The 10,813-nt window shown below is 58.3% G+C and overlaps 1 protein-coding gene across 4 annotated transcripts in view; it reads right to left on the reverse strand.

Annotated features, from left to right (window-relative positions):
• Window positions 1-9,243, reverse strand: part of LOC102368603 (proton-coupled amino acid transporter 1) — a 23,466-nt gene extending 14,223 nt beyond the window's left edge. Inside the window, exons 1-5 of one of the 4 annotated variants that reach the window (XM_006021142.3) lie at window positions 9,163-9,243; window positions 4,137-4,284; window positions 3,197-3,287; window positions 2,014-2,102; window positions 955-1,050 (exon numbers count right to left, since the gene is read on the reverse strand). In XM_006021142.3, the coding sequence (XP_006021204.1) occupies window positions 955-1,050; window positions 2,014-2,102; window positions 3,197-3,287; window positions 4,137-4,279 (419 nt within the window). In that variant the 5' untranslated portion in view covers window positions 4,280-4,284; window positions 9,163-9,243. Of the gene's footprint in view, window positions 1-954; window positions 1,051-2,013; window positions 2,103-3,196; window positions 3,288-4,136; window positions 4,285-7,222; window positions 7,243-7,766; window positions 7,785-9,162 lie in introns of those variants that run through there. The other 3 variants (XM_025200986.1, XM_025200985.1, XM_025200989.1) reach the window with 3 other exon arrangements.
• Window positions 9,244-10,813: the final 1,570 nt, after the last annotated feature.

Genomic DNA, 10,813 nt, shown 5'->3' on the forward strand with positions numbered 1-10,813 from the left:
AGCCCCCCCTACCCGAGCACCCACTGATCCTGCGGCACCCCAGAGCGACAGCAAGTCACTGGCTAGCAGGCCACGGCACAGATGGATCAGCCAGAGGACCCACAGGATTGCTTAGGTTTGTTGGATGCCCCCCACTCACTTGACAGCCAAGAAGGCCGTTGTTGGTGCGCTGATGCCCCCCCGGCAGCCAAGAGACTGCCAAAGGGAAGTGCCCAGGAAAAGCCAGGCGCCAGCAGGGCAAAGGTAAAACCCCAGTGCCTGCACCAAGCCCAAGGAAAGGAGCAGCAAGAGAAACAGGCACAATTAGAGGTAAATCATCCAGGAGTGGAGTCCAGCAGCCTCAACAAGGGAACAAGGGGAGCATCCCTTACCACTCCCCAATGCCACACCAGGTTTAGGTCCCTCGGCTAGAGGCAGGGCAGCCGGACATGGCATCCTTGTCTACGCAGCTCCTGGGCAATCGATTACAAGCACAGGAGCAGGGCAGCGACAAGGAGATCACAGCTCAGGTTGGGTGCAGAGATGAGAATCAGAAAAGATCCCCACTGCTGGAATGGCCCCTTGCCTTGCAAGGACCAGATCCCAGAGGCTCAGCAACCCTGACCCTTCTCAGAGTCCCCTCCCCAGGCAACTAGAGGCCGCACAAGCTCCAGCTGCCAACAGCCACAGAGCCACAACAGCCCCGCCCCACCTAAGGACTTGGTCACCCCGTGCAGCACATGCCCTGTTGACCTCAAAGCTGGGACAGAAACCTGCAAGCTAGCAGCGATGCGTCAGCATTGGGACCCAGGCCAACCTGTGCCAAAGTTATCTGCATGTTCCTTGTGAGGCTGCACGGCGAGTTATCTGCCCGCCTCAGGTTCATAGGGATCCGAGTCCAAAGCTCTCACGTTCCCCCGGGTCGAGGTGTCACAATCTCAGCTAGAAACCCAGGCGCACACGAGAGCACCATACCTGCCCCAGATGGAGTGGGTCCGAAGCCACGCAACAGGGGAAGCTTCCAGCCCGTACATCACAGCATCCCCGTAGTCAACAAAAGGCTTCTGCAGCCTGGAGGGGAAGAGAGAAAGGCGGCATTAAACCAGACTTTAAGCCACAGCTGCACGGTAGCCACAAGGCACCTGCAGGAAGAATGAAGCAATGGCTACCGCTGAGCAAAGAGGGGGATACATTTCTAATCAGGGGGCTTTGAGTAGCCTGTAACCCTCTGTTGAACCCAAATACCCTAATCTCAACCCTTGGATACATGCTCCACAAAAGCTGGGAAGCCACCTGGCCTGGGTGGGCAGCAACTGGAGACCTCAAGCCAGAAGGCAGGGAGGTTTCTGGCTGCTGAAGGAGATGCTCAGCCTACAACCGCCTCCAAGGGGGCAGCAAGTTTTCTCCCTGATTTTCTATCCTTCTTTCATCCCACCCACTGCTCCAGCCCTTCAGGCAGTGATCAAAGCACCTCTCAGGTCTTGGCAATTAGGGCCTCTCCAGATTCCAGTGAGAGGCAGGGAAGAATCACCACCCTTATCCAACAGGTGCAGAGAGGAGCAGCAGCAATCACCCATATTTCAAAGCACGTGGCCCAGTCTGGGGCCACCACAGTGCTCTTGAGAAGAAGGCATGCCATCAGGCTCTGCAACCAGAGGCAGGTGGCATCCACCCACTTCTGGAAACCCTGCCCCCGCCCCCAAAGCACCGGTTCCTCTTGCCCAAGAGTATTGCCAGAAACCGAACAAGCCCTTTGCACGTTGCACAAAGTCTTTCCCGGTTGCATCGCTTGCAAATGGCTCTTCTCCGTAGGAGGCGGTGATTGCAACGTTCAGCAAAACCTGCTCCGAGGTATGATATTCCAAAGGTCCTGCCTCAGGCAAGCCGGCTGCTGTCTAAAGGCCGCACAGGGGCCAGGCCGCTGTCTGGGGGAGCTGAAGGGCACATCGGTAGAAGCAGGATGCGAGGGACCCAGGGGAAGGGAGACTGGGCTGGCAAGGCAGGCAGCCAGGCACCAGGGCTGGAGTCTCTTACTTGCGGCAGAAGTGGTGGGCGCACTTCACCAGGATGCGCATGCAATGGACAGCGATGATTCCTATCACAAGCAGGCTCACGGGACCCATCTAGACCGAGGCAGAGGAGAAAGAGAGAGAGAGAGAGAAAAAAAAAAAAGGGCTCAATACAAAAGGCGACAGCTGGGAAACTCAAGACCAAGGTGACCATGAACAGCAGCTTCGTGGAGAAGGGAGCGCAAACAGCCAGCACATGACACCACAGGGCTAGCACGCTGCTCAGAACTGCAAGGGGAAGACAGCCCTTGGAGACCCACCCTGCCCTTTCCAAAGGCAGAAAGGACCCCTACAACAGAGCTGTGGGTTTGAGGCAACCTCCTGGCATCCAAGCCAAAGAGAGGAGCAGGAGCATCCCCCTCACCCCCAGACCCTGACCTCAGCTTAAAGCAAAGCTCCTCAAGGCAATTTACAGGAGTGGGTATTATGAGAACAGAACGAGGCAGCAGTAACCAGAGTGGTAGGTGGGAGAAAGCCAGAATAGCTGGATTCAAGACTGAGCCCAATCCTGCTACCCCAGACAGCAGGCCCAAGACAAAAGGAAAGCAGGGGACAGCAGGGTGGGGTGCAGACAGTGGTGTCCAAGGCTTTGGGTGCAGCTAGGTGCAGAGGGGTATCATGCAGCCAGGAGGCTCTGCACAACCCGACAGCCAGAGCCGGGGACTGGCAGAGACCCGCTCCCGAGTCCTGCGCGCTGCGGTGAGCTCACAGCCATCTCAGTCTGCAGAGTTTGGCTGCAGGTTGCACCCACGCAGTTGGTTCCATGTCTACTTAACTTGTAAGAGGGAAGAGACCCAGGAAGGTTGTACACCAGGTATCCCCAGCCTCAGAAATGCAAGAGGACGACCCCCCGCCCCCTCACACCGAGTGCAAAACCTGACCGGCAAAAGCTGCAGCACAGAGGAGGGAGGTCTGCCCTCAGTGAGGGCCATGGGTCATTTGGACCAGCCAGGACAGCGGTGCTAAGCCAGGCAGCTCTGCTCTAGGACACGCACAGCATGCAGGAGCGCACAGCTGGGGGTCTGGCAGGTGCTAGACAAAGGAGACGTCACGCGCCCAAGTCAGTCAGGTCACCTTCACCTAGGATTTACTAGTGCCCCCGTGCACGTGTGGGATGGGTGCTCGTGCCCACACAGCAGTTGTCTTACCACAACGCCGGCATTCTTTATAGCCAGGGGCAGCCCCAGCAGCCCTGTGCCAATGTTCCCCTTCAGCACGTGGATCAAGGTTTGGAACGATCTGAGGGGAAGAGACAGCATCAGGAGAGTGAGAGTCAGCCACCACTTCTCTAGCCCCCGGGCACAGGCAGGAGCCCAGCGGCCCTTGAGCAGAGCATGCCGGCGGACCTGTGACGATGGTAGATGCACACGAGTGCCGGAGGCTCATGGAGCAAAAGGCCCTTGGGCATTTAAGCCAGAAGCCGGCAAAGAGCAAAGGAAAGATCACGGGAGGCTTCTAGGTTGCGTGAGAAGTAGATGCATTTGCTGAACCAGCCAGCAGCTTTGTGGCATAACTCATCTGCCACGGCCAAGGAAGCTACTTCTGCTGCAGGCGACAGCAGACTGGGTCCATGGAGGGCTGAGAGACAGGTTTCCTGGGAAGAGAAGCCCAGGCCATTGCAGGAAACCCCGAACAGCAGGACCAGGCTCCTTGCAGGTCACAAGCGCCCTGCATCACTACAGATGCCGCAGGACTCCATGCACCTCAGCCTGGCCCTCAGTCCGACACGGGCAGAGGGGAGCCTGGATGGCTCATCCCACTAGCAAGCTCCGAATCAGGACAAGGCGCCTGCCCATACATTGCTGCCAGCTGGAAGAGCTGGCAGGGGAGCATGCGCCACAGCTCTGGGAACGAGACGCTGCCTCGGCATCGAGCAACCCGTGCCCGCACTTTGCATCTACAGCAGCTGGCAACCGTGCCAGGGGGCCGGGAGATGCCTTGGGAGGCTGCACAGACCCATTGCAAGCACAGCACCTCCCATGCAAAGAGGGGCAGGGACTTGACCCCATTCCCCCCACGGAGCTCCCTGGGCAGTGCAGAAGGGTCCCCGCGCGCCCCAGCCCCGGGAGCAGGGGGATGCCGACTCACGTTGTGCCATTGGTCTCCCCGAAGCGCTGGTAGGTCGAGGAGCCGGCGCAGCTATTGGGGCCGTTGGAGGGGCTCCCCTCGGGCGTCACATCCGTGGAGCTGTAGTCATTGTAGTCCTCGCTGCGCAGCCTGCGGCTGGACATCGTGCCTATGGGGACAGTGCCGTCAGGGCCCACCGTGGCCACCATCTCTATGCTCCCCTCTACAGTGGCGCCCGCCTTCCCTGCCTGGGGCTTCTCCGGATCAGCCATGGCTGTGGGACAGGCGTGCACAGCTACTGCAGGAGCAGGCTGTCCCCAGCAGGCTTTTATAGGGCTCTGCCTCACCTATTGCCTCAGTCACAGCACATGGGCCCTTATGCCACCTCCACCCATGTGGGATCCGCCCAGCAGCTCCTACAGGTGCAGCTCCCTGCAACATGACCTACATACATATTCACATCAGGAAGTCCATGGGACAGACCAACCGGCTTTCCTGACACGGCAGAACAGGTAGCCCATACACATGGGGCGAGGGGGCGCGCAGCCATCCCCCGATCCCACAGGGCACCTTGGCAGCACCCAGTGCCCAGGGCTCCAGGCTGGTCCCCAGGAAAGAGACCTCACTGCAGGCCACGCACTGGCTTTGTGCTCCCTCAGCACCTCTGATCCACTTGATTTTTGCTTGGGATCAAGTCAGTGCCAGAGCCAGCTGCAGGGGAGCCAGAGTGCAGAATCCTCCCCTGCCCACGGGGTCTGGTGGGAGTGAGGTGGCAAGGACAGGGTGTAGAGCAGCAGCGGTAGCCTCCTTGCAAGGCTCCAACCTGTCTCTATAGCATACACCAGGGACCACACAATGGCAGATGCAGCATCTTGTCCTCCAGGCATCACTTGGAGCAGAGGACCGACGAAAGGATTTAAATCCCGCAGTCCGCTGGCCCAGGGGCCGTCTACCTACTCAGATGCTGCACACACTAGTGCTCTCCCCCCACCCAAAGCAGACAGGCCTTGGAAATTTGCAGGAAGGGATGGCCAGGTCCACAGCACCCAGCTCTGCTGCTGAACAAGGCCAGCCAGTCCTGCCGGGGATGAAGGCACAGTGGAAACTGAGACACGTGGCTGGACACCTGTGGGCTGTCTTAGCAAGACACCTGGTTCTGCCAGAGCAGCACAAGCACCTGCCCTGGCTCTCGGCCTCAGCTCCCTGCTGGGGACGCGGTGTCCTGCTTTCTGGGTCACAGCTTAGATGAGCAACTCCCAGGGGCAGGGACAGCACCGAGCAGAATAAGGCCCGACTCCAGTTAAGGCTTCCAGGCCCATCTTCCAAACCAAAAGCAATAGCAGGAGACAACGAGAATGGGCAAGAGCATCAGGCTGCGTGCGAGGGGACAGGACTTGAAGCTACGGGGAGCACGAGGCAGAGAAACGGGGCAGGATGCCGTGCTGCTTCCTTGGAGCCCGAACAGCGCCGGGTGGAGGAGGTCCTGGCCACAAGCAGGGAATTCCCACTCGGCTTCTGGGACACGGCACCTCCCATCCCCGCGTTTCCACCCACTCCCTGCGAGGACCCGCGCACCTGCTCTCTGCCACCTTGGCCTGAGGGCTCTGACCATCATCTCCTGCCCCACAGCAGCCGTGCCCCAACACTGGGCACCATCTCCCAGTTCACTCCACCTAGGCAGCGATGTCGGATGTCGCTTCCTGGGCGCCGAAGCACCTCCCCGTCCCTGCCGAGAAGCTCTCCAAGCTTCCTAGACAGTCGCATTGGGCTCTTCCTCTTTTCCCCGAACACCCCGCCACTCGCTGCCCCCAGGGAAGCCAAGGGTTATCTGGAAACCTGCGCTGTTTGCTTTTTGATAGGAACATGAGAGCACAAGATGCAGACAAGAGACATGGAAAATTACCTAACAAACATTGCACAAGACATCTGAGCTTCGAGACAGTCATGTCAACAAAAGACATCCTCTCTCCTGACTTCTCCCGCAGCATCAAAGATGCACCACCCCCCCAGCAGAAACGCTGCCTCGCTTGAAGCTGCCGACAAAGCACCTTATTCCTGCCTTTAAAAAGGGAGAATCTCTGGTTTTCAGCTCCTTGGCATCGTGCCCTGCTGCTCCCAGCCCAGACCCACTGCTGGCAGCATGTCGAGAGAGATCCTTCCCCCCCTGCCCACCCCAAATCGTCTCAGCAAGCAATGGCCTGCTCCCATCCAAAGGGTGGCTGCAGAAAGGCCTCATTGCAGACAGGAAGGCGCTGCCTGCAGCATGGGGAGGGAGCCGACTGCTCCAATGCAGAGACAGCTGCCCCTCTTAAGCGAGGCTGGTCCCTTCACCCAAGTTGCAACCAGCCCATGGTGTCCCCCCTGGCATGGAGGCAGATCCATGCCTATTAGATGTTGCACAGCCAGGAAGGACTCCCATGAGGCAGCTCAGCTCTTCCCTCCTGCTCCAAAACATCCTTGACTTCGTGTCCCAAGCAGCAAGGCACTCCCATCCCATCTCAAGAACAGCATCTGCAGGCTGGTCAGGTGCCAAGCAGGCTCATCAGCCCATCCACAGAGAGGGCATCTCTGCTGGGGAGACACAGGCACCAGGACGGGCCCCCACAGAGGTTAGAAAGTGAAGCATGCAGCTGCACACCAGATCAGAGGTCAAGAGCCCCATTAGCTCAGAAGGAACAAATCTACCTGGACTTCAGACTAATTAAATCAGATAGATACGCTGCAACTTCCTAGGCCTGAAAGCTTTCTAATAACTTTTTTCCAATGACTCAGTCTAATAAAAGTGCAGATGCGATTATCAAAGAGCCTTTCCTGCCTAATTTAGGTAATAAATATCTTACATTAGTTAGACAGGGCAATCTCTACATGCAAGAATGAATGAATGAATGAATGAATGAAACTGGTCTGACAACCGCTGCCAAATGACAAGAGCCGGTAGCAAAACACTTCAGCCTCCCTGGACACTCCATCGCTGCCCGCAGGACTGCTGTTGTCAGGCTGCAACGTTTTCAAGACCAGCTTGAACGAGAAGCTGCAGAAGAAGTCATGCACAGGCCAGATTGCAGTAAGTGTGGTTTAAACAGGGACCAAGGTCACTGTCCCATTACCTGGATTAGCTTTCGCGACTCCTTTGTTCCTATGGGCTTTTTGCTTGTCCCAGCACCTTCTCTTTCTCCCTTTTCCTCTTGTTCGACCTTTTATAGTCTAATTGCTCCCTCTGCTTTACACACTGCTCTGTGCTGCCCTGAACTCCGGGATGAGCATTCATTAGGTGAACAAAGCCGAGAAGCTTTCACAGGAAGAAGCACCTCGGAGCCATCCTGGTAAGACCCCACGAACTGATGTGCAAAACACAAGGCAGGAAGTCGATAAGTGTCTGTGAAGACGTTAATTAAAGCCTGGACCCAGACCCCAGATAATTCTCTCCTCTGCCTGGGAACAGCATTGCAGTGTCCTTCCTCAGAGCCCAGCTCAGTTCAAGAGTAAAGAGCGCTCTTGTCCACACTCAGACAGGTTTTAGCCAAGCCTTTGCCATCCGGTACCACCAAGAGCCACCGCCACGACCTGCCAACTCCTACCTGCCCCCAAACAACCAGCAATATTTATACAATCAGCTTCCTACTCCGTTGCAGGAGAAGGAGGTTCACTCACCCGTGGCGTGGGTGGAGGGCTGACGCGTGCACCGGGAACGACACAAGCTGCTGTCACGCTGGGAAACAGAAGTGCAACAAAAGAAACTTCCCACCAAGCCATCTAGTAATTACACCACGCCGGAGACACCACCTACTCCTCGCATGCCAGCCGCCGTGGGGACAGAAGACCCTGACATGTTAGTGGAGACTCACGTCAGCGACGCAGTCAGACAGAGAACAACACCGCGGCACTGCGCTGCTCTCCAGACAGCACTCAAGCTCTCCCTGTAATTTTCCCCAAGTAGACGCAGCTGCTCATCTCTTTTGAAGCCCAGGAAGATTGACCCACAATGACTCGATGCCTTTTGGAGGAGAGCTTGCATAAGACCAAGAAGCACGAGAGGCCAATTTCCCTTTCATCAGGAAAGGGGAATTAGCCACCCGGGTGGGGAGGCTGGGAGACGGTTGCAAACCTCCACCCTGCGAAGATTATTGTCAAGCAAAAGCAAAACCCGGTGGAGCTGCAACTTCGTCCCTTGCAGGCCGGCCAGGGCAGAAGAGCCAACTCTGACCCGACCCTGCAGACACGTGCGGTTCCCTTTATACCCGAGTACCCTCCACCCCGACTTCCAGACACGCACGTGTGTGACACACGCACGTGTGACAGCACTCGCGGCATCTTGCTCTTCCGCGGCCAGATTCTTCCTCCTGAACCGAAGCAAACGAGCCTTTCGCCCCTTGCGCCCCGGGTTACTCCCGGCTCGGGCAGGACGCGCAGGGCTCGAGGTGGCTATACCTCCAAGGCTTTCGTTTCGATTCTGCCCTTAAATGATCTTTGTTCTCGTTATTCATCGCCCTCTCGCTGCTGCTATGATTCACTCCATCACTCGCGGGCGCCGGGAAAGCGACACGGCTGCACAAACGCTAGGAAAGCTTTTGCTTTCACCGGCCACGTGCGCTCCTCTGCGCGGGCGAGCCTTCCTGCCATCCCCAGGGACGCGGGCACTGGGGACAGAGCATTTCCCAGACCGCTCGGCCTCGGCCCCAACACGGGACGCCCACCTCTCACCGCACCTGGAGCGTGGTCAGCTTTGCCTGCCCCAACCGGACACGTGGTACCTCCCCCAGCTACCACCCCCTCCACAGCACCGCCCCAAATCAACACAGCGCAGCGCAGCCCCGTACACCCCCCGCGATGCGCAATAAAATGCAGTGCAACATCCCCGCCCCCCACGATGTGCAGTGAAAAGTACCCCCCTCCCCCAGCTGCACACGGCAGTGCAAATGCACCCCAGATGTGCAGTGTAATGCAATGTAGTGCACCCCCAGATGTGCAGAATAATGCAATGCAATGCAATGTAGTGCCCCCCAGATGTGCTGTGCTGTGCAGTGCCGTGCGGTGCAGTGCTGCTCACCTGCCGCGCGCCGCTCCCGGTCTCAGCGGCACCCCCCGGCCATCGCGGGCTCTTCCGCCCGGCGCTCACGTGACCGCCCCCTCACGTGACGCGCGGCCCAGCTGACTCGCGCGTTCCACGCCGCTCCCCTGCGCATGCGCAGCGCCCGGCGGGCGGGCTGCGGCGCCACGTGGCTGCTGGGGCCGGCGCCGCACGTGGTGGGAACCGCGGGGCCCCCGCTCCGTCAGCCCAGCCCAGGCTTTGCCCACTCGGGGCTTCATACACCTCCAAGGGTGGAGAGTCCACACCTTTCTGGGGAGCCTCCTAGTTTGAAAGTGTTTCCTAACCTCCCTTGCTGCCACTGGGGGTTTTCCCCAGCTCTGGGGTGATACTAGGGCAAGGCTGCAGTGCACAGCGCTCAGAAAGACCCCAACGGGGGACTCTGCAGGCCACGAACAGGGTGTTCGAGTGTCACCCCAGGCTAGAAAAGCAGAGACCACTGTGAGCTACAACATCAGGGCTGCTGTGGACTGGGTCAGACCCAAAGTCCACCTTACGCCGTCTCCTCTGTCGCACCCTGGACCCCCTGTGGCCTGCGCCTCCTCGAGCATATCTGGCAGCAAGGGGTTGGGGAAAGGTGGTGCCGAGTCTTATTAACCAAAGCTCTCTGCAGCAACACCCAGGGCATCGCCAAGCCGGCTGTCCACCGCCTGACTCGCCGTGGCAGCATGAAGTGCGTCTCCGGCCTCACGTACGAGGAGACCCACGGGGTGCTCCGAAGGTCTTCTTGGAGAATGGGATCTGCAGTGTGGTCACCTCCACTTGGGATGCACTGATAGAGATTTTGGGGCTGATACCCATAGCCGATTTCTAAGAAGACGTATTGGCCAATACCGATCCGATTTCCAGTGCAGCTGATAAGTCCATTGTGGTCGAAGGGGCCGGGAGGGAAGGGCTACAGAAGAGATCAAGGCCCCTGCAACGAGGAGGCAGTGGAGCTGTGCGAAATTTCACCGGCTGTTTTGATTCAACACTGTTTCGACTCTTTCCGAGCTCGAAACAGTGAAATCGAATCAAAACAAAGGGCTTCAAAACAGCCTTGAAACAAAACGAGGCTAGGCAAAACGTTTCGAAGCCGTCAAAAGCAAGTGGTGGGAGACGGGAGAATCAGGGCTGTGCTCTCAGCAGCAGCCAGGAGCGGAGCTCTGGCTCCTGGCCCCACCGGGCTGCGGGAAGCCGATCACAGGCAGGGAAAGGGAACTGAGCCTGGGCTCAGTTCCCCTTCCAAGCGCTGCAGTCAGGTTGGAGCCCTACAAGCCAGCTGGGGATGCAGAGTCAGCCCAGCTGGGCTAAGTTCCCATCCCCCCACACTAGATCAGGCTGGGGATGCAAAGTCGGCCCATCCCCAGCCCAATCTGGTGTGGGGGATGGGAACTCAGCCCACCTTTCCCCAGCCTGATGGTTGGGCGAAACGTGGGAACGGTGAGGCTGTTTCGACTTGAAATTAAAATTCGATACAAAACACTGTTCCATCCAAACGTTGAAACTGAAGTCGGAACAGAACAGTGCCGTTTTGCACAGCCCTGGCAGGCACGGGACGGAGCCATGGATCATCCAGGGGGCGGCTCCCACCGCTACATACACCCCAGGAGGGCACAGGGGCCCGGGGGGC

The sequence above is a fragment of the Alligator sinensis genome, unplaced genomic scaffold (assembly GCF_000455745.1).
Source record: "Alligator sinensis unplaced genomic scaffold, ASM45574v1 scaffold550_1, whole genome shotgun sequence".
NCBI classification, from domain to species: domain Eukaryota; kingdom Metazoa; phylum Chordata; order Crocodylia; family Alligatoridae; genus Alligator; species Alligator sinensis.